The 25,381-nt window shown below is 26.3% G+C and overlaps 1 protein-coding gene across 4 annotated transcripts in view; it reads right to left on the reverse strand.

The window, feature by feature from the left end:
* Window positions 1-25,381, reverse strand: part of LOC132948234 (GTPase-activating Rap/Ran-GAP domain-like protein 3) — a 385,560-nt gene that overhangs the window by 68,380 nt on the left and 291,799 nt on the right. For all 4 annotated transcript variants that reach the window (XM_061018621.1, XM_061018622.1, XM_061018620.1 and 1 more), the window contains 4 exons: window positions 23,498-23,584; window positions 11,291-11,372; window positions 11,010-11,128; window positions 5,754-5,818 (listed from right to left, as the gene is read on the reverse strand). In XM_061018621.1, coding sequence (XP_060874604.1) covers window positions 5,754-5,818; window positions 11,010-11,128; window positions 11,291-11,372; window positions 23,498-23,584 — 353 coding nt within the window. The remainder of the gene's footprint in view (window positions 1-5,753; window positions 5,819-11,009; window positions 11,129-11,290; window positions 11,373-23,497; window positions 23,585-25,381) is intronic.

Raw genomic sequence — 25,381 nt, forward strand, 5'->3', positions numbered from 1 at the left:
TATTATTATTATTTCGTCAAAATTTCCTAGTTAATCCCATGAGTGGATACCAGACAAGTTGTTTATAGAGTATATATACATTTTTCACTATAAGGTGAAAGAAAATTTTTTTTAAATAAAATGAAAAATAAACATCGACTTATTTTCTTGGTCAAAAACGTATACAATTTCACATTGTGTTTCATATATTATTATGAATATACTTAAGTATCTTAATACCTAATACCTGTTTTGGGCATACCTAGAAAATAATATTATACTTGTATATACAATCATCGGTGTATAAGTTAAATATATACCGCATTGGAAAATCAATAATAGGTCTACTATGTTCAATCTAAATATTAAAAAAAATTACAAATTGCTTAAAATGATAAACTCATTTTATTAGTAATTTTTTTCTCTCAATCATTAACTGACATTTCTATTACACAGTTTTCCCTCGTACGAGTTGTACGGTACAGTAATTGTAAAATGATTATGTCTGTCAGGTCATTGTATGAAACAAACCCGAAGAACAAAATGTAAATAAAATATAATCTCGACCATACACAGTACACACAACAGAGTATACATGGGCGTTTCCAAAGTTTTATTTCGAGGAGAGACTGGTGAAATTAATAAACATGTACCTATACCACACATGTCTGACACTGCAGTCACACAGACAACATATTGAAAACAAATTGTATAAGCTGGGTGTTATAAAAAACAAAGGTAAATATATAGATATATAAGCAAGGGAATTGATAAGGAGTAAAACAATATGTTCAGTTTTGGATTTTAGTTTTTTTTTAATTTTTTAATTACCAGATGATTAAAATAAAAAACTAATTAAACCACATCAATGTACGCAAAACTGTTAACTAAAATCATGTGTCACTAATTTTATGTAATTGAAGGCACCATAATGAAACTAGGTGGTGCTGATTGTAGTGTTCCCCTTTTTTTACTCATTCGGATTTTGCGATTTGTTTCTTTATGTTTAGAATTTTAAGTTTGAAAAAGAATGTTGATGATAGTGTACCTTTTTTTTTGTTTATATATTATTTAAGTCAAACCTTAAGACTTAAACTGAATTTATTGTTGCTATAAAATAAGTAAGGACATAGTTTTTAGATTCTGAGCGGAGCGATAAATGTACTGATTTTACAATGATTTAGGTTTTTTTTTTTTTGTGACGATCATCACGGTTTGAGGCAGTATAACTGCTTCGATTTTCTTCAACAGTATCTTTTCCGATGGGAAACTGAATTTAATTGGTGCATTTAGAAGGTCAAAATTTAAAATTGACAATAGTTTTCAAAAGCGCCGGGAAAAACAACATAAAAATTAAGAAAAAACGGACATTTTACGCAAAATAAGTTTTTGTCAAATCGATTTTAGTTTTCGGTGTAACTCTAAAACAAATGAACATAAATACATGACATTCTCACTGGTTGTTTATATTCGCATTTTATATACACGATATAATTTTCAAAATATTTTGACATGTTTTGAACTGTTTAGGAATATTTTCAGTTTCTAATTTTATTAGACTTTATTTTCTATAAATGTCAAAACTTTATTTGTTGGGAAAAAAAGCGTTAAATGTAATACAAGGCTCCTGATATAAAGTTACAATAGCAGTAACTTGAAAAATATTAAAAATATATAGGCACAATTTTTTTTATAAGCATTTTAAATTCAAATTTAAAATTTAATAATTATTCTGTAGCAAAAATTTATAAGATGTACAACTTTTATATCTAAGTATTGAAAATTTAAAAGAAGGTTCGACGTAAATAGATTTTATTATATATCTAAATCACTTTATTCACAATAATATCATCAAATATACCTCGAAATATACTTAGTAATATTATAACTGACTGACGCTCTGTATCTTCGCTCAGAATCGTTTTTCTTATTCAATGATATTATATCATTGAATTAAAATATTACACCATCCATTACAGTGAACCACTTGTAACAAACTGTACATTAGAGCGACACCCGCTTGGCAGGCTTATAGGCAGGCGCGTCCCCAAGGGGGGGGGGCGAAGGGGTGTTTTCCATAACTATAACAGTTTTTAATGTATAAAATTACTCTCATTGTCGTCAAAATAATAATGATCAACATTTTAATTTACCGTTATACCTATAAGTAAAAAACTAATCACCACAAAGATAATAAATAATAATTATTATCTATGGATAACCATACTGTTTAGATAAAAATAGTAAGTAATTGTACTTAATTATGTTAACAACACTAAAAATTAAACATTAAAGGGGAATTTATGAAACAATACTTTGTTACGTAAACTTATTTGTAAAGTAGTCACATTAAAAAAATAAATTAAGTCAGTAAAATTGATTTAAGTTCGCCCAAACTATTGAAAAATACGCTAGAGTAATTATTGATTTAAAAAATAAATTCGCTTATTTACAATTACTTATTTGTATTAAATTGAATATAATATTATTACTGTATATTATTGCCTGTTTGATCCCCCTAAGTACCCAATAAATTTTTTTCATTCTTACACGAGAATACAAATCTAACTACTATATTTTTTACGTATGTATATTTATTGCAATAAATAATATTTAATTATGATCGATATTTTACTATGCCATTGTTACTATTATTTTTACTGTTGACGTCCAAATAACGGCTATAACTATTCTGTAATGGCAACGTACATTTGCCCTAGATCGGCGGACTACGGCGGCACACGTGTAATAATGTTACGAAATATCGACGAATCGCACGAACGATGTGAATAACTTAGTTTGGAAGATAAAATATAATACAATATACCTGTTGATTTTGCATACGTGTGGTAGGGTGGCCAAAGCACCGCGGGGACTCATGGTCGTTACGGCGGCCATCCCTGCGAGCACACCTCCACGACGGCGTGGCGTTAGATTGATGAAGAAACGCATTATTATACGACCCAGTGAGGATTTCCCATTGATATAACGCTGCGGCCTGTGATTTAGTTTGTTTTTTTTACGCTTTTCGTTATTATGATAATAATATAAATATATACGTAAAATAAAATAAATAATATTATTATTATCTCAGAGAAATGGTGGTGGTTTTCATTTTTCATCGTAAAATAACCATGGAACCACAATTTTCACGCAAACGTTCGCGTATTATTAAAAACCATCAACATTTTACAAATTCAACTCTATTCTACTTCTTGTTATTATTGTTGTTGTAATGTATTTTATGTGGTTTCTACCAAAATAATAAGTATAATAATAAATCTGCCAGTTTATACAGGTATTTTGTGTATTATGCCAACAGTATGACGTTCCTAGGAAATATAATATTTGATAAATCAATTTTACGGTACGTATTACTGGGGATCGTAAAATAATGGACGTTTTACACATGTCATATACATCACATGAAATAGGCGCGCATAAATAAAACTTCTAATCATAAGCACGTTGTCCGTGAAAAATCATTTATTAACCGCATATACCTTCGCTTAATTTACGTTCCTTCAAAGTACTTACAGAGTTCCGATTTTGCAATATATAATAATGTATTATTAATAATTGATGAGTAGCTACAAAATAATTATTAATACTATTTTGTTTTGTCGGGAAAAAAGAGCTGAAAAAATCACTAGAGAATTTTTCAGCGGCTAAAGACTTTTTTCATGATGTGAGTGAAAGAACATGGAAAACTAAAAAATGTGAGTTATTTCACACAGGTAGGTAGGTAATAACTAATGACAATGGTTTATGTGGAAGTATAAAGAAATATAGTAATAATATTTACAATAATAACGATTCTTCAAGATTGAGAATTCTTAAAGGTAAAAACTAGATGCACGAATATATTTTATTTAATCAAAAAAAAAACCATAATCGAATACAAGATTATATTAAGATAAGTTCCATTCTATATTATAGATCTACGAAATATAATATCGATAGTTCAAATTGTTATCAAAAAAAAATCGGTATTTTTATGTGTTAATCACGATTATTTTGTATTATTCACATTGACTATTACAGGCCACATAATTCGAGAATCACAACGAAAAGTAGACTGAGTATATTTTGTTTTTATGTTTTAACAGAACATAAATTTATTAGATCCTCTCTAGGGACAATGTTAAAATGTCACACCCCAATTAAAACCTAATCACGGCCATGTGTGATTCTATAAGGTCTCCTGGGACCACCAATGTTAAACGTTCTGAGTCGTAAAGTTTCGTATGGTTTTACTATATAGGTTTAGATAAATAGTATATTATTATACGGTATATATACTGTATAATAGCGTATGATCTTTGATCACATGAATAGTCCACTAAATTTATTAGAATGTATCATGGTAAAACATAAATGTGACGGTTAGAATGAAAAACAATTATTCATAAAACAGAAAAATTGTAGTTTATCTAGAAAAGTTGTAGGCGAGAGAAGTAACCTAACATAATATTGGTAAATGTATGGTTCTTGTTAGTAATTTTAAAATTAATTATGAACTACAAACACATTATTTAGTTAATAATTTATTATTTTAACAGAATAAATAAAATATACATCAAAGAAATCATTTTGTTAAAATAAAAAAAAAAAATCCTAATATGTATATAAATAGTATTATATTATTTTATCAGTACTTTAGTAGGTACACAGAACATAGGCAGTACTTTACTGTATAACTTGTCAGTTTTGACGAAGGTATTTGAAGTTATTTTTAAGAGAAATTGTTAAAAATCCTTTATATTTGTCAAATTAACATAAATAATTTATAACAATAATTATAAAACATAAACGACATTAAAATATACGTAGGTACCTGCCTACACATATTGTTTTAGAATGGGTACGAATTAAACGTCGATGTAAAAGCTTTTTGTTTATTTAGCTTATACATGTTTTTTCCAATCGATTAATAATAAATAATTATCACATATAATTAAAAATAGTATTCAATAAAATATTTATAGAATAACATCATAATAATATAATGTTTTTTTTGAATTAATAGTATTTGTATTGAAAAATTATACTACTTAACTAATTTTGATAAAAAAATCAATTAAATTTAGTATGAATTGTTATAATAATCTATTCTTTAAATTAGAATAATAGTATTGATAAGTAGGTAATAATATTTTAAGATTAGATAAATCGTGAATTAAAAATTTTAATTGTTAAATTTAAAACAGTTGAATCTGAACACAATGATAATAATGATCATACACGTGTTGCCTATAACAAATTGTTTTCCAAGTACGTGATTTGTAAAATATTTTTTTAAAAGGTTTCTAAGTTAATACCAAAGTTAAAATTCTATGAATCAGTACTTAAGTTACGTGATAAATACAAATGATACTTCTTCATTAAGACTAATTTATTGGTTCTTATAACTAATAAGGAAAATTAAGGACTAAAATATTAATTGTATTTTATTAATTTATCATCGTAGAATACAAATTAATTCAGAATTATTGTAACAGTATACAATACAGATTTACTACAATAATTAATTACAAATTTACTAAAATTAATTATCATTGCTGAATACCAACGAATACTTAAATTTTTACTATTTAGTGTTATCTAAATGTTCATGTGATTAGTGAACAACACAATTTCTGAGTATATACTTTCCGAGTATTTTTACTCATATAATTGATGCTAGAGTTGTTAGAATGTAGGGCCTCGCCCAAATGACTAAATAAAACTGATCTTCGTGCCAATGTAATAATCGTATAATATATTATGCTTACCTCAAAATTTGCTTGACTGTCATTGGCTTGTGTGGAGTATGAGGTAACAGGATTTTTTGTGCTCCCTAAAAATAATTATAAAAACCAATTCACATTACTTTTTGTTTCCATAATGATAATAACATATCAGGGAGAGGTGTCATTGGTTTTGTTGACTGAAGTTATTCTTATAGTTAATAGTATATAAGTTATTTCTTATACAGTTATACCTTAGTTATTATTTAATGGTACATTACTCGAAACAATTGGTTATTAATACCAATACCTTTCATACACGTGAACCCCACCTATTTTACTTGATTTTTGATATAAACAGTAAGTTAATTATCTTCGTTTCTATTGACATATCTATGTTTATCAAAAATCGGTCATTTGTTCTGTCAATTTTAAAATAAATTGAAAAAGTATAAGAATTATTAATTCATAGTTTGTTAAATATTATTTCTTTTTTGACATGTATAGTTTATAATAATATGTAGATGATATAACTAAGTATGTTAATAAACTAACTTTTCGGGATTAAAAACAGTTTATATTATGTTGGTCAAAAATACCAACGACACAACACATTAAATATTTTAACATGACATCTCTCCCGTGTAAATACTAAGTCATAATACAAAATACGAAATATTATATTATGTTATATTCGACGGTTGATTAGATGTTATTAACGTTTTCATACGTTGTTATAAGTATTTTATATAATTACAATTTACAACCATATTATATTAAATATACCAAAAGGTCTCATAACTTGTTTAAATGCTATATTATAAGCTTTTAAGTAAATTTATTACGTCTTATAAAATAGGTAGGTAATAGGTACTTACACCAGTTTCTTAAATCAGTCTAGATATAACTAAATACTTATCTGTAATTTAAACGGAGAAATTCTAGAATGGTATCTATACCAGAATAGAAACAGTTTAGTATGTTCTAAGCTAAGAAAACGAAAAATGGATATTCTGTAATCAGAATTCCTATTGATGTTTAACATTTTTTAAATTCATTACATTTCAAAATTCTTGGATAAAAGTATCAAACTTTGTTATAGATGAAGGATATACAAAATGATCCAGTAATGTATCGAATATTGTTCAGTATTTACTTTTTTATGGAACATTGAATGATAAGTACCTAGGCATTTATTGATTTCGTATTATTATTATTATTATTATTATTATTACTAGACATAATATTATTGTTGTAAAACCGTAATAAGTATTCAGTATTATCGAAAAACGTAACATAGGTAAGAATTATTCATATTTAAAAAAGTATGGATAAGTATAATATAAGTAGTACATAAAAAAATTAAATATTTGTATAAAATATGTTCGTAAGACAGAATTGCGTTTAAAAAAAACTTTTATTGGAGAAATCAAAGTACTTACAATATTTATGTACAAAGTTATTTCGATCTTAATTCAATATCGTGTAGATTTGTTTTTAAAATAGTGGACAATTTGTCGAATAATTACCACAAAAAAATAATTAAGTAGGTATACCTACCTAGAAAAAAGCTTTATCTAATGATCGTACTTCGTCAATTAAAACATTATACTTGGTATACAATTTAACCATAAAGTAAATTCTAACAAAAATGCTATAAATAATGACATAATATTATATTTTCATTTTCTATAAGTACACCATACAATTTTGAAAATATGTTAACTCATTTTGAGCTGTTTACAGACAATTTCAAATTTAAATTTTAGATTCTGAGTGGAACGATGAATGTATTGATTTTACAATGAAGTGTGTTTTTTTTTATTTGTTTTTTTTTGTGTCTGTCATTAACTTTTAGGACAGTAAAAGTGCTTGGATTGTCTTCAACAGTATCTTTTCTGATAGGAAAGTGAATTTAGTTGGTACTTTGAGGGGGTCAAAAGTAAATTTTTTCCAGTAGTTTTCAAAAGCGCCGTGAAAAACAAAATAAAAATTAAGTAAAAACAGGAATTTTCACACAAAATCTGTCATCGAAAAAATCTATTTTTGTTTTTGATGCAACACTTAAATAAATGACCGTAGGTACATGAAATTTTGACTAAATATTTATGTTAGCATTTTCTATACACCATAATATTTTCCAAATATTTTGAGTTGTTCACGGACATTTTAAGTTTATATTTTTTAGTTTTTTTTTCTATAAATATCAATAAAATTTTATTTGTTGGTTAAAAAAATTTAATAGAAGGCTCTTAGTATATTATTTCAAAGGCAGATGAAAAAAATTAAAAATCCATAGTCACAATTTTTTTTATAAGCATCTAAAGTTCAAAGATTGATAAAATACGTAAAAATTACGAAAATTTGCAAATTATTTTGAGTTGAGAATCCATAAAAATTTTTCTTATTAAATCTAAGATTTGAAAATATAATACAAGATTCCCCAAGTTTGTCTACCTTAATCGAAAAAAAAATGTCTACAAGAAAGTCAAATTAAATTTTTATGAGCGTTAGAAATTCATATTTTTACAACATTTGATATTCACTCGATTTTTCATGTAACGATTTTCTTATTTTGTTGTAATTAAAAAACGAATGACTGTAGATACTTCAAAATTTCACTGAATGTTTATATTAGCATTTTCTATACAGGATAAAATTTTGAAAATAATTTGACTCTTTTTGAGCCGTTTACGGACATTGTCAGTTCACAATTTTTTTAGTTTTCTTTCCTACAAATATCTATAAAATTTTATTTTTGTGTAAAAAAGCGTGAAAATGTAATGCAAGGCTCCTGATATATTGTTACAATAGCAGTTGAAAAATATTAAAAATACATAGGCACAATTTTTTTTTATAAGCATTTTAAGTTCAAATTTTGACAAAATTTTTCAAATAATTATTATGTAGTTAAAAATTTATAAAATGTTCAACTTTTATAGCTAAATAGGTTATATATAAATTACTTTATTCACAATAATATCATAGGCTGAGTGACTGTTTTCGCTCAGAATCGTTTTTCTTATACAATGATATTATATCATTGAATTCAAATTTAACACCATCCATTACACTATTACAGTGACCCACTTGTAACCTACTGTACAGCAGAGCAACATTCACTTACCCACCTTTTTTTTTGGTTTTTTTTCTATAAATATCAATAAAATTGTACTTGTTGGGTCAAAAATCGTGAAAAATTAATACATGTCTCCTGATATATTTTAAAAATACATAATATGCATGTTTTTTTTTTTACAGTGACCCACTTGTTATTTACTGTACAACAGAGCGACACCCACTTGCTCGCCTTTTTTATCATTAAAGTAGGTTTTCATTTTAAATTGAATCAAGTAAATTTATTTATTTCAGATTTATAGTTTATGTATAAAAATGTATTTAAACTATACGTATATAACTTTCAATATTAATTTTTTTCAAGTGACTGTCATTTCGTTAAGATATGTAAATTTAATTTTACTATCCAATAGTAAATCTATTCTAGTTCAGTACTGACAGTCATTTCAGTTTACTTTTAATTGATTTAAACGCATCTTAAAAAAAAAACAACAAAAAGAGCTTTTGTTTGTGCTTTTGAGTGGCATCTTGAACCCGAGCCACTATCATATTGGCAATCTAGTTTAATCATAAAAACCTATCAGCAATCAATCGGAAAATGTAGTATTTCAAAAAAATACACTACTTAAAGTGTTTTCCAAATAATGCATCAAAATAGCATATTTTAAAATATATATGATCTATAAAATATATTCTTATTTAAAGTGTTTAAACTTGTATAAAAAAAAATATAAGTATTAAGTTTAAAATTTACAACATTAAGCCAAAAGTGTAATAAAAATGTATCTGCAGGATCAGGTATACGTTTTATAGGCCTATATACGATTTAAGTGTTGTGCCGTCATCGAGAATATGATTCATAAAGGTTAAGTACAGTAGTTAAAGATGCATTTAATATTGAATTTACAAAAAAAAAAATATATAATATTAGAAACATTAACTTAATGCTTGATATTATGTTTAATACTTTAATAGTAAATAGTTCGTATAATGTGTTTTAATAGATTAAAACATATTATCTATATTATGCTTGCGACTTTAGAGGACTTCTATACAATATTTTATCACAACAAATTAACATTTGTTTTTAATTTAATATATTTAATAAATATAAAGTCACTTGATAATTTTGTATAATAATGCACAATTTAAATTGGTTATATTACTTTTACGATTCAAGTAAGTTTTAAATGTTTTAAAATTAAATATATATATTATTTTAAAATCCGAAATCAACAATAAATACATAACATTATGTAAACTTTAACGTTTTAATTATAATTAATCCTAGGAAAATAAGTGATTAAAGTTGTTTTCGAAGGTATTTATTACTTTGTATAATTATAGTGTTAGAAGTTTTTCTTAGCTGTTAGGCTACACTGAAGATTGATGAAAAGCCAAGTAACTCAATTCTCAGGCGTTTTTTTTATACTTTACCTATCATTTATAAATAATTTATATCATAATAACTATAGGTAGGCCTATTAACCATTTGACATTTATGAGACAGGATTTAGAATTAATTGAAACAAACAATAATAAACGTGTCAATGTTATTAGGTTAGTCATTGTTATTTAATAATATTTAATTTTTTTTCGTATATTAAGTTATTTTACAAATTGTAAAGCAGTAATTAAAATGAATCAGAAACAAATTAATATTAAATATTTGAATGTGAATCATATTAGGATGATTTTGGAACATCTAGAATTGTAGACACTTATCTTTTATATTTTATAATTTGTGTTTCAAATCCACAAAGTTAATTCCATATTCTAAATATAAAAGTAAAAATATATTGTTAATAAGTTAATTATTATTTATGAATTGCTGAAAGTTTCTGTTGTTAGTTTTAAATATTATTTAGTGTATCTATTGATATTTATCTTCATAATATATCACCTACGCTATGTTATTCACTTAACTAAATTATTATAATGATACGTTGATACAACATAATGTAAACAATAAACATGACTAATTTAACAATACATATTCTATTCTACTTTGCAAAATGATTTACATGCCAAAAAAAAATTATAAAAATTGAAATATTTCATAAATTATTATTTATTTTGAAAATTGTAGGTTCCATGAATTTTTCAAACGTTGTATAATAATATTATTATAACATCTTAGTAATAAAAAAAATGTTTTGGAAAACATGAGTTTTAAAAATGTACACAATTTTTTTAATAATAATATATAATTGAAATAATTACCGTTTTGCGCCATAATATCGCTCTATATTGAGGCACGCACTGATGATTAGCATCCGTCAGCACAATGGATAAAAAAAATGGAAACTTATCCACATCCGATCCAACATAATTCTGGTGCACTACGCAAAAGTATTAAAAATATTCTTTAAGTATATAAATACAACAAACATTTAAACAAATTTAGGTATGGCTTTCGAAATGTCAAACATAATTGAAAAAAACAACAGTTGGTATGTTAAAATACGTAAGCAAGCAAAATATGATTTAAAATGTATACTTACATTTTCCCAAAAAGTATTTAAAGTACCATCTTGTCTGAAATTCTGGATTTTCCAGAACTGGAGTACAAGGTGATCCAAATATCTGAAAAATGTATTAAAATACAAATTGTTATTTCTAAAAAAACATAATTTAAAATAGAGTGAAAGAGAAGTATTATTATAATGTACCTATTCATGTAGATTTTCTAATATATAATATATATATTTATAAAACAGTGATTTTACAAAAAAAAAAAGTTTATTCCAACAAACAAATAATAAATGAAAAAATCTTATTTTAAATTATTTCTTTTATAGAACGCTTAATTATAATAGGGATATTAATATATATAAATACATTTAAGTACATTATATTTTTATTGTCACTGAATTATTTTGAATAACACAATTTGTATAAGTACTGAAATATTATTAAAAAGAACACATCATAATTTCAATTATTATATTTATTATATTATAATCACCATAATATTATAATATTATTATGATTGTTGTTTATTAATTGTTATTGTTAGATTCAAATATAGAACCAAATTGTCCAAATGGAACAATACTTAATTAACATAATTTACTCACAGACCACAATCGTAACTTTTGTTACGTAATTCTTGAACGTGTTAAATATGTCTTATTAATGATATATTATAAAAGAATCATAAAATAACTGTCCATATTTCATAATAAAATACAGAATAATATACTTAACATTGTTAATTATTATACGTCGGAACGCAAATAGTAAGAACAATGGTATAACAATGGTATAACAATTTAATTTTGATTATCAAATTACGCCATGAATGTACCTATCTGTAGTTTTTCTTATTCATTTGTTTTAAAATAATCAATATTGTATTACTCTTCATCTTTATCAAAAGCTTGCTTAAAAGAGATAGATATTCATATAAATAATGTACTCATAAAATATAATGTACTATGTTAAATTTTTATTGATGATAAATAAAAAAAAAAAGAAAGTAAAACGACGGATTAAAATTGTTCATAAAATACTCCATATATGACCTTATTGTGTAATTTAGTTTTCATTCTCGATAGGAATAAATATATCATTTTGCACTTCAATAAAGCATTTATAAAATAAACTTTTTTCGACCCTTGAAAATCGATTTAATTGAAAAAATATTTGTAATTCTATCTCTCTTTCTCTCTTTTTTTTGTCGATGGTTGTTGACAAATTTAATGGAGAAAGCCAATAGGTGTTATGTGTTTAATCGAATTGTTTTTTTTATCTAATAGCTTGCCTAAAATATATATCAAAAATAAATATTTGAAATTATCAGTTTACATTAGAGGTAGAACTAAACTCAAATAATTGAAGTAAAATACGTAAGTAGATATATTCTTGAAATAACACGAGGGTAAGTATATAGGTTAAGTTAGTATTGGTAGTAAAATAAGTACATTTGTCCTCTAGCTTAGTGGATCTATTGTATTTAACGTTATTATTATTAATTTATCACAGACATTAATTAAAATAAATATCACCAGCAGAAAGTGTACAAGTTTATGTAGTTACTTGAACTGTAATATGTTCAGTCATTATGATGAATTACAAAATCTCTTACTTATAATTTATATAAGGATTTATTTAAAGTAAATTTTGATTCATCTACTTATCTATTCAAGTGAAAATATTTTAAGTTCATAAAATATTATTAAAATGTTCAATTTTACGTCATAATACGATTTAAATCGATGGGTTTTTACTTATCTTTAGCCTTCGAATTAGGTAGTCAAAATGATTAAAGTGTATGTAGCTTTTAAAAAAAAACATCATTGAATACTATATTATAATACGGTATAATAAGTAGTATATTATTATGTCTATTATAACAATTTTAAAATTGAATTATGTAAACGTCAAACACATTTAAATACATTTATCAACTTTTCATGATTGTACAATGTTTTTGTAGTATTGTTTTATTTTTATTTTAGCAAAAAACAAATGTTTTTGAAAATGTTTTGCCCCTGAGCCTGGATTATGACATACAACACTAATCAGTGTACCTAAACGGTATATCACTATACCATATTATGCAAAAGCGTTGATGGCATACTATTATATTATTAAATATATATATATACAGGGTGATTCACCAAGCATACTCACCCCCTTCTTTTCTTGAACAATGCATTTATTCAAAACATGATTATTTTTATTTTTAAATATACTTATTTAAGACCATATCAAAATTCATGAGATTTTTTCATTTTTGTACTACTTAAGGAGTACAAAATATGCAGATACAAACTTCCGTTTTTCAAATGAGAACACCCCTATTCAACTATAAATTATAAAGTAGATAATTTTTTTGAAATTATTGACGTATCAAAATCAAAATCTGTATGAGTAGTTTTTGAGTTATTTAACATTGTGTTCTAAGGATAAAAGGTCTAAGGTAATGGTTATAAGTTATGGGGGCTATAGTGATTTGAAAATTCTAGTCATTAATATTAATCCATCAATATAAATAATTTGTAAAAATGGACCAAGTAACTAGTATAATAAATACTAGATCCAATTTTATATCTATTCAATACAAATTTATTTAAAACCATTTTAAAGGACTATTATCTTTAGTACAAACATTTCCATAGCTAAAAAACTACTCATTCGAATTTTGAATTAGGTACATCAACATTTTCAAAAAAATTACTCACTAAATAAATTACAGTAAAAAAAGGGGGTTCTCATCTTCTCATTTGAAAATATGGTCTTTAAGTGTACTTAAAAATTTTAAAAATCAGAATTTTAACAAATGTAATATTAAGGGAAATAAATGGGCGTGAGCATGCTTGGTGAATCACCCGTATATATTATTTTATTCAATCACGATTTTTTCAATCATGTTTATTGAATGCATATTATGACAATTAAAATATTATACTGTAATATTATACTGTATTATGTAGGTACGATATACATTATACATAATTTACATTTTTTTTATTCACCTGTACCCACTTTGCTTAAATAGTAATGAGTCCCATACACTCTATACATATGGCTTATATATTGTAGTATAAATTCTTCACATAATATAACACATTAATTTAAGACCAAGACATATACCATTGATTAATTGCAGAATTTCCAGTCAATTTTCTTTAAAAGGAAGATTTAGTATCCATTTGTCACTTACGTATTCGGGAGGTAAAATATTCATAGTTGTTAAAATGAGAATGATTAATAAAACACTATTCGCGTAACTAGGTCAGGGGGAATGAAGCTAAATTTAAAAAAAAAACGTTCAATTGGTAAAAGATTTAAAAAAGATTTACAACTGATAAATACGCAATGGTATTGTGGTTCGCGTATAATAAATTAATTTAATATTTAGAACATAATATAACATGAATCGGTATTGCATTTGCATGTTACTGTGGTTAGTCGTGGCCGATGATGATATCGATTATCTATAGCTGTATGTCTGTATTAATGGCAGTACGAGTTTATTATTACAATTATTATTTGTACAGTTATTCGATTTATATATATAAAAAAAATACATCGGTATCTAGTAGGCACTTACACATTATACAAGATTAGCGTTTTTATTATTACGGAAGGGTGCAAAAGACATATTTTTATCAATACGTATAGGTTAAAAAACCGTTTTTCACAAAAAAAATATATTTCTGTATAGGTAATTTGAAGTATTATTACATTTTTAATTTTATCACTTCCCCTTACTTTGTCTAAATGACGTCTTAAAACTCAAAAGTGAAGAAACGAAACAAACATTTTAATACACGTCAGCGTTCCGGTTATTTCACTCTATTATACGAACTATATGTGATATTACAATAGGATAAATCAAAATGGTTAGAACTTAGAAATCTGACTAGAACCATATTCTGCTCTATAATATTGGAATATAAAATAACAGATTAAAACGATAAAAACCCCACATTTAAAATATAACAACTAGTATACTAATAAAAACTCGTTAACTCTCTATGGCGTTTCCTCAAAATGTAGTACAGGATGACGTATTCATTTTCAACGAAACATGAAAATTGAAATCGCTTTTATACGCACTCACATGAAAGTACTAATCCTAAGAGAACTGACACAGGCCACACTCATGGACAAGCGTGGATAGAGATTTTCACGCAGTGAAAACTGTGGTTTTATGCGATGACGTCATCGACAATAACGATAAAGCACCACGTCCCGAAGTGACGAAACCACCGATTTGTACTGTACATCAGTGTTCGGTCCGTCGATTCATCGAAAAAAATTGTAGATTTCAGACATAATTGTGTATATTATTACCAGAATATCATACTGAATTCGTATTAAATTTGCTGCAGGTCGAATACTTCGAGTGTGACATAGCCGTACATATTAGCCGTACCTACTACCTGCATCACCCTAAGTACAAGACTGCCACAACTCAAAAATTATAAGTTTTTAAGATAGTTCAATTTTAAAATTGAATCCACTCGACCAAGTGATTAGTCCTAAAGCTTTAGTTTTAAAACCTTACTGCGGTTATTTATGTTATCTATATAGCTTACTTACCTATTGTTTTCATTTTAAACAACGCTTATAGTTAAATCTCAACCAGAGATAATAATCATAATATGTATTTGAATAGGTAAAACAACTGGCACATTTGGTTTTGTGTTAGTGTTCCATTTATCTGACCACAGGTATCAATTAATTGTCATGTGACAATAACCTGCAATATCGCCTCTATTCAGATTGTTCTGAATAAAACAAAAAGCTAGCAATTCGTGAGTGCCAAAAACCGAAATATGACGGTTTATTATTTGTTCACGGGTGTCAACCAGTCTAGAATTCACTTTAATGTTAAAACGCCTCAAATAAAAAACGAGGTAGTGTTTGTTTCTCATATTTAACTGTAAAAAAACAATACCACTACGCAACAAAACAACAAAGCAACATGTCAAAATGTTTTTCAACCAAAATAATGAATAAATCTGATACCTATACAATAGGTACCGACATAAATGTATTATGAAATCGTAGGTTGGGCCACGATTTTTGCCTGTTGGGAGTATAGTCGTAGGTATAGAATTATTTAAATAGAATCAAGGATACCTGCAGACTAAAGAAAGAGGCGAAAAAATTCCGAGTTGCGTCTGAAACTCCAGTCCTGTACCAATAGAGCAAGGGTGCGATATTTCATCGCACACGGTGAACTTTGAAGAGTTTGATAATAATTAAATAATATATACATTTTCACTATCACGGAGGGAAACAAACGACGAGGTTTGTAAAATAAATAAACAGAAAAGTAAATTATTCAAACGGTATATTGTGTATATATGGAAGTGGTATAAAATACATAGGTATAGCTGTGCTATCTACACATTTAATTTGTTGAAATTTTATCGTTGTCTGCGGCGAGATATTATTGTATTAATAAATTAATATATTACAGTGATAAGATGCACAGCGATTTTTCTAGGTACTGCTACTGTGCACATAACATAATAGACGGACCCGAAGACAAGTGGTCCGAAATGGTTTCGATCGAATCATTTTAATTAACAATTTCCAATTTCCACGTGGGCAATAGATGTACTAAATTGATTTATTTATTTTTATTATCTAAGTATTTACCTGTATTTAATTTTACTTTAAATTATTAATACAATTGTTATTGTCATTTTTATGATCGGACCCGGCAAGAAGAGGACATGGGCAATATTTACGGATCTATTAAAATCAATTCTAATCGAAAAGATCAAACTGGTATTAATTTAGCTACGAGAAACACGCATTTATATATACCTTATGGCACCTGCAGTGGAGACATGAATGGTTTATAAAAAGGTTTATTTTTATTGGTTTATTATTTTTTTTCTGCTCTGCAATATTCATTACTCGCACTTTCCCGTCGTCTGGCGGGGGACCGATTGATATTGTGAAATAAATTTAATGCAAATTTCCATAAGATAATATTCACCGTGGAAACGCGTTTGTACATGTATACACGTACCTAAATGGCTACATGTGAACGGACGTGTGTATAACAAACGGATAAGGGAATCGGAGGTTCCTCCAATCGTGTTTTACCACGGTGAACAGTTAAAAACGATATTAATGTTTGATTTAGAACCCTAGGTTTAAACTAGTAGCCAGTGGGTAATTAATCATCAGCATAATATTTACACTTCCTAGTATACGTGTCGTTGCACACGACATTGAATTTAACTTTCAAATATTTGTTATGTCTCCACACCGTGCATATGGTGCATGCACAATGTATCTACATCCTATATTTACAGTAGTTAGCATTATACTTCCAACGAAAATGATTGTCAAAAATCACATTTTACATTTTTAATAAAATCAATTCAATATATTATTATATACAGCTGACACAGTAATTCTTCGCTATTGCTAGGTTTTTGTGATTATTCAACTCCTTTTGGGTGTAACACGCTGTGGAAATCATGTCTTTTTAAGCATAAATTATATTATATTTTATTTGCAGCCATCCCAACCGGCGTTGTCCGTGAGGTTCGCTTGTGACTATGCGAGCAATATATTATCAGGTAGGTGGATCGCGAACCCCGCGTACGTAAGTGTATAATTTAACTTATTTAATTTAATTTAAATTATCAAAAAATGCAAAAAATTCAATCCACTGAAACCGTGGTTAGAACTCGATACATTCTGTTCTAAAATACACAAACTTATCTCATTAATAATTAACACTAATAGCAATCATTTATATACAAAAATATCCATCGTAAATATCAAAATGACTGTTTGAGAACTCCACCGGGTTGGATCTCTTATTTATCTTTTTTCACGACAACATATTATTATGTAGCCTATCTTCTTCCCCAAGGTCTAATCTACCTCCTTACCAAATTTAATCGAAATTTGATGAACGGTTTAGGAATGCATAAAGGATATAGCTAGGTAGAAATAATATAAATATTTTTTATTTATGTATTTTTTTTTATTGAACTTAATTCCTAAAAACACTTGACTTAGGATTTATAATCGATAAGTTTTATTACTTTTATTATAATATTATGTGGCACATGATGGTTGTGTAATATAAAAATGACAAATATTGCTTCAATGGTTTTCTCTTAATTAAAAATGTATTATATTGGCTTTAAAAAAAAAAAAAATCAACATTTTATTTTGTATAATTAACTATTGGTGGGGGAACGGTATACGTTACTATAAAATAAGAATTGTATTTTTATTACCATACAGTATTATTCTATTATTTTGAAATTTATATTGACATTTCATCTGTTATTCCTAATTGTTTTTTAGAAATATATAAACTTAAAATGTTTTATTTGACGGTATTTTCACAGTTAAAATATGCTTCAGAGGTTGCCTAGAAAAAATATGATTATTACTTATTGGATTTTATTTGATACCCCGATACCACATATTATAGGTGCATTACGAACAAATTAACCACAAAACATTGCAGCTGTAATAGTTATAGGTGGATTTTAAAAGTGTTTCCTATGATGTTTTTTAAATTGTTGTATTTAAGACTTATAAATATATAGGTATCTAAAATATATTATTTAGAACAATAAAAAATTTAAATATCTAATAAATAATAATAGTAGGTAGTAATAAAACTCGGAGAGGATGAAAACAGAGTTATGCATTCCCTATCGATTCACCCATCATAAATATAAAAAAACTCAGCATAATATAATATTATTGTCTGGCATACGAATACATTTTTTTTTTAATTGATTGAAAAAAATAATATATACATAATTATTTTAACAAATATAACATTTTAAATTATCTATCTACTTTAAGCTAAGCTTGTGTGGGAGATATACAGTTACAGATTTTTAAATATAACGATTATAGATCAGGGGTGGCCAAACGGTCGATCGCGATCGTCTGGTCGATCTTGGAAGATTTCTAAGTTGACCCCCTTGTTAGAATTTATCAATTATTCTTATACATTTATAATTTAGTATAAACAGTTATTAAATACATATATTTCGGATTAATCGCTTTGAGTGAAATATAGTAAATAAATATGTAAATTGTAATAGTTACTAAACCGGTTGCTTTTAAACCAAAACTGAACGAGAAATCGGGTAAATATCCAATGTTGTAAAAATATGAACTTCAAAGGCTCATAAAAATTTAATTTGAGTTTCTTGTATGCATTTTTTTTTTGATAAAGGTAGACATGTGAAGAATATTGTATTACATTTTGAAATCTTAGATTAAATTCAAAATAATTTGCTAATTTTCGTGTTTTTTCCGTATTTTGTCAATATTTGAACTTTAAATGCTTATAAAAAAAACTGTGACCAAGGATTATTAATATTTTTCAAATGTCATTGTAACAATGTAGTAGGAGTTTTGTATTACATTTTCAAGCTTTTTTACCCAACAAATAAAGTTTTATTGACATTCATAGAAAAAAAACTTAAAATAGTTGAAAACTGAGTATATCCGTAAACAGCTCAAAACAAGACAAAATATTTTGAAAATTTATTCATGGAAAAGGCTAATATAAACATTCAGTGAACATTTCATGTATTTACGATCATTTGTTTTAGAGTTACGCCAATAGCCAAAATTCGGACAGAGTAACCAACGTAGATGTACTGGAAAGGATGTCGGATGAAAAGTTACTATGGAATAACATAGTCAGAAGACGGAACGAATGGATCAGCCATATCATGAGACACGAAGGATTGTTGAAATTGATTATAGAAGGAAGAGTAGAAGGAAAAAACCGTAAGGGTAGACCAAGATTAGAATTTTTTCATTCAACAGATAATAAAGGACCACGGATGTGACTTATATATGGAAATGAATAGGAGGCGGGTAAGAGAGAAGAGTGGAAGATGGCTACAAACTAATTTACGGATTGAAACCATAGAGAGAGAGACATTCCAAAATTGTGATACCTACTATCAGAAATGATAAAGAAAGTGCGTATTCATATAATAATTTTTAAGAGTTTATAATATAATATATTTACTAACGAGGATTTAACATTATCATACATTATTACATGAATAGTTTATATTTTAAATAATTTAAACGTATTATGTTTCCCTTTTCCAATGAAATATGTACGATTTTAATAACTTTAACAATTTGTACGGAAGGACAATCTCTGTAAAAATTATCTATTATAATCGTTGGATATAGTTTTAGAGGAGAAATCAGTTGATTTTAGATGCGGTTTATACTTAATATATTTAAGCCATATAGTATTATGATTGTAAAAATGAGGATGATTACATCCATCTCAGTTACAATATTAATAAAAACATTTTTACGGGTATAATCTCTTTATAGAATTTTTACTACACATCTAAGTATACTATTACCCGAACGGCCGGACACAGCAATAGTTACATTATAGGATTAATATATAAAATAAAAGATATTATAGAATATTGTTATCCATAGAATTTCATCTCTATTGTATAATCATTATATTATATTCATATATTCATAAATTGATTTTATTCGTTTAGTTTATGTTCCAAAAGCAATAATACGGAGTGTTTTAAATAAGTATTATCTGTTTGAAACGATTGCCCATTGCCATTAATAATTCATTTTTTCAAAAGATCTTAATCTTGTATTTTTTATATAAACCAATATTGTTCTGTTAAAAAACTAGTTCAGCAAAAAACATTAAAAATCGAATAACCGCACGCGTTAAATTGTCATCTAGGTTAAGTTATAATATCCAAAATAAGATGTAATCGTTTGAGAGTATATGATACCTCTAGGTATAAATATTGTGTATGGCCATAAAACAACTAAATTTAAGGATATAATATGTTATATGATACCGTGGTGTTAATAAAAATACATGTAGGACGTAGGTAACTATAATGTGTTTTTTTTAGTTATATCTACAATCTATATACGTTAACATTATAATAATATATTTCTTTAAGCAAATGTAATAAAATCATATAACTTAACTCTAAACCAAGCATTCATTAACATGAACTCTATACATATAGGGTCCCTATAAGTATATATAATGTACATATATATATTAGTATATTACTATAATATACAGGTTATATGCATTTTTAAATATGATACATTTGTATTATCCAAGTAATTCGAGTCTTGTGTTCGTTATATGATCACAATACAATCGTAAATACCTACCTAATAACGAATTTTATTTCTTAGTTGGATTATAAATTATAAACTGTATGATATAATAATGTCTAGTTTATAATAGAGTATACATCATATACATAATAGTATTAATATTGCTTTTAGGCCATTCAATATTTTGATAAGTGGGGGAAATTACAATTGCCTGGGGATAAACACCGAAATTTTGTTTCACTTATCTATACGATTATATTAATTATCATTACTTATAAATAATTAAACTATAAATGATTCTATAAAGACCGTACAATATGATAATAAAATTTTAATAAATCTTTACAAAACAATCACTGACTTAATAAAGAAAATTAAATCCCGGTGTATAGCTGTACTGATAAATAAATAAATATTAAATGTAATAATATGTGGTAACTCTATAAAAACTCGATATGGAAAAATAACTCATTAATCTAAAAATTTTAAATTTTTTGACTAATAATTCTATACTATCGTGATAAAAGCAGCCAAGTGGCAATTGCCAGAAAGTCGATGGAATTTAGCATAATATGTGAAAAATACGGTCAAAATTTTACTGTGTCAACAATTATATCTCAGGTTTTATTAACGTATCAGTTGTAATTTCAGATATCAGAATTCGACAACGTACAATTTCGACCGTGTTCTTTACACTTCGTGTTTAATCCCTAAAGCTAAAATTGATTTTTTGGATACTTATCAGCTTTTTCCACAATGGCACAAAATTGATGCTGATGAAAATCAGTCGAAACAGACAATATTATTGTTAAAAGTTAACAGTATTAAAAAAAAAATAATATATATTCATTTTTAAATCAGCAAACGAAATATGAAAATGTGAACTTACTCAGACCATACCCTCCATTTATAAATATTGTGTTAGAAATCTGATTCATAATGATAATCAAATTGTATACTACTTATTTTTGGATTTTGTTCATCATTAATGCATCTATTCACACTTTATTTTATTTATGCCATGTATCTTTAAAATGTTTACAAATTAAGTATAGAAAATTATTTACAATTTCTCTCATAAATTATTCGAGGAAAAAGAGGTCAAAAGCTTGATGATACGACGTAGATAGAAGGTACTTTATATTTTTTTCCATACCCTTTAGTTTCCGAGAAACCGAGAAAAACGTCGTAATAACGATGAAGAAATATAACCTAGCCTTCAGAATCGTATATTTTTAGAATTCAACGACTTAATCATCATTACCTTCAAACATAAAGATAGATAATATACTCGCTCATGTGGCTCATTTAACTACATTATTGTTTATTAGCACTATTTGTGTAATCGTGTATAATATATAAAATATATAATATAGATATATAATTATGATATATTATTATAATATAATATTATTATCATATACTTTGTGATAAAATGAATGCAGAACAACCCGGAACTTCTTACCTTGAAAACTATTGTTCATTTTTAATTAATAATTATTATACACCACCAAAAGGACTAAACCTATATGTATCTGACACCAATTAATTATTATACATATTTGTTAGTATCGAAAGGACATAACACTATCCTGGAATATCTTTATTTTCACCATATTAAATATGTAATCGACAATCGTAAAACAAAATATTACATTACGCATAAATGCAAATTTGTTTAGTAAAAATAATATAAAATATAGACTTAATGTATTATTTTATACAAACACTTTTTTTGTGACAGACGACAGTATAAGTTCTCCACAAGATTAAGAGAATTATTCATATCTTACTTATAGCACAATGCTTATGTAACATATAGTTATTATGCATTAGCTTATATTTCAATTTGTAAGCATAATATAATAAGGTTTGGGCCACACGATATACAAGACAGTTGCAATTTCAATAACGCAAATGCTCTATAACAGCAGGAACATGTACTTTGTAAACTCAATTAAAACAACATTTCTATACGTACACGTATCACGTGAGTGTATATGAAAGCTTGATACATTTTACTAAGAAATTATAACTTAAGTTTTTGTTAAGTGTTTGATTATAATTATTTTAAATATATAAATGTAGTTTTTAGTTACCTCTTCTTTTTCTCCAAGAGAATCGCCATTTTCGATTCTAAATCTTCTTCCTCCCGGATCTTGGCCAGATGCATCCAATTGGGGTAACTAAAATACAAATCATAACATTAGGATATTTAAAAAAAATATGTTTTACAATTTATATTAACTATAATTAAGTAAAATTATATTTGTATTGATTCGTAGTATAATATAATAATTATCACACGAATATCCGGTACTAGGACGTGACATGTCTCTGGTTTTTCAATATTGTCAGGTTTTTTTATTTGCAATTGAAAATGTGATAATTTAATTTTTTGCAAACATACGGAATTTACGACACGTAAAAATAAAAATCCCTGATAGATGCAGAGAAAGTAATTTTACACATTACGCAATGATAATAAAAAAAATGATCTACGACCTTCTATACGAGTTGTATCCGTTAAAATGTTCAAGGACAAATTTTATGATTACACTGTAGGTAATCAAAATTGATACTGACAGGGTATATACTTTTAAGTGCCTTAAATGTTGTATTGAAACATATTATGTAATCAATCAATTTAAATTGTATTAAATAAGATGTTGCTGAAATTCATTATATAATTGAACATCTTTAAAAATGTATATTATGTAATATTATGTTGTGTGCAATTATTTTATTTTTAAACAATTTAATCAACATTTGTCTGGAAAACCAAATATCTGAAAAATATATTTTTATTTTGTTTTATTCAGTTTAATAACCGTGTTCTTCACGTTAGTGACGCCAAACATGGTCTGCTGGTGACAGCTACCGTTGCATACCTAACATTCTTTTTTAAATTAAGCAATTTCCAATGATGGTAGATTTTTTATGCAAAATGGCATTAAAATGCTTATCTAGATAATATTGATACAATATATATAATAGAAAAAGGAAAATTATTTATACATAATTTGAACCTTGCATTTAAAATATAATGTAATTTTTCTATAAATATAATTATACTAATTAATAAAATCTTATAATATTATAGTTTTATACCTATTATGATTTATTTTCTATGAATCCATAAACATTTATTTATTTATACAAAGTTCTCACTATAAATCTTTAAGATAAAATGACGCTATTGCCAACTCAGTTAAATATCTGATGGGGCAGTCCCCCCCCCCCTTGCCACCCCAGATTACGCCTACGATTTAGAGGCATAAAATGCGTAAGTTTAGACCCATTTTTTTTGTTAGTAGGTACCTCCCTATCTTTAGTTCTTTTAACATTTACGACATACATTAATACCAATTGTTTTAAGATTTTCTATTTTATAATACCTAATTTAAAATATTAGTATGAATATAATATATATACCTAAATATTTAATTTAACTGACCTAATATTTAAGTATCTTTAAATGTGCATACCTTTCTACATGCCCGTGTTTACTGCTGTCAGTTTGGTATTTTTATTATTCAGGTAGTTCACTGTTATTTTATCCATGATAATCAAAATGTATAGGTTGTAACTTATGATACATTCCAGCAAGTTAATCAACGTTATATGCTGCATTTACATTTGGATAAAATAAAAATGAATTATATTTGAAATGCGTTCATTAAAATATATTTGAATATTTCGGCCGTGTAAATAATAATACGAATATACGATAGTAATAAATTATTGCACATACAAAATACAACTGTATAGTTGTATAGAACACTATAGTTCAATGAAAATTGGCACCATTTAATGTTTCTACGATTGAGTAATATTTCTTGCATTAACACTAATAGTATAATTTTTACACTCGTAAAGTCGTAAATACCATTGTATTAAACGCGAATAAGCTTAATCTCCACCCTAAAAATATAAAAATAAATAATACATCGGGGCATGTTTAGTTTGGTGGTTGGCCTCAG

The sequence above is a fragment of the Metopolophium dirhodum genome, chromosome 7, assembly GCF_019925205.1.
Source record: "Metopolophium dirhodum isolate CAU chromosome 7, ASM1992520v1, whole genome shotgun sequence".
In the NCBI taxonomy this organism is placed as follows: Eukaryota; Metazoa; Arthropoda; class Insecta; order Hemiptera; family Aphididae; genus Metopolophium; species Metopolophium dirhodum.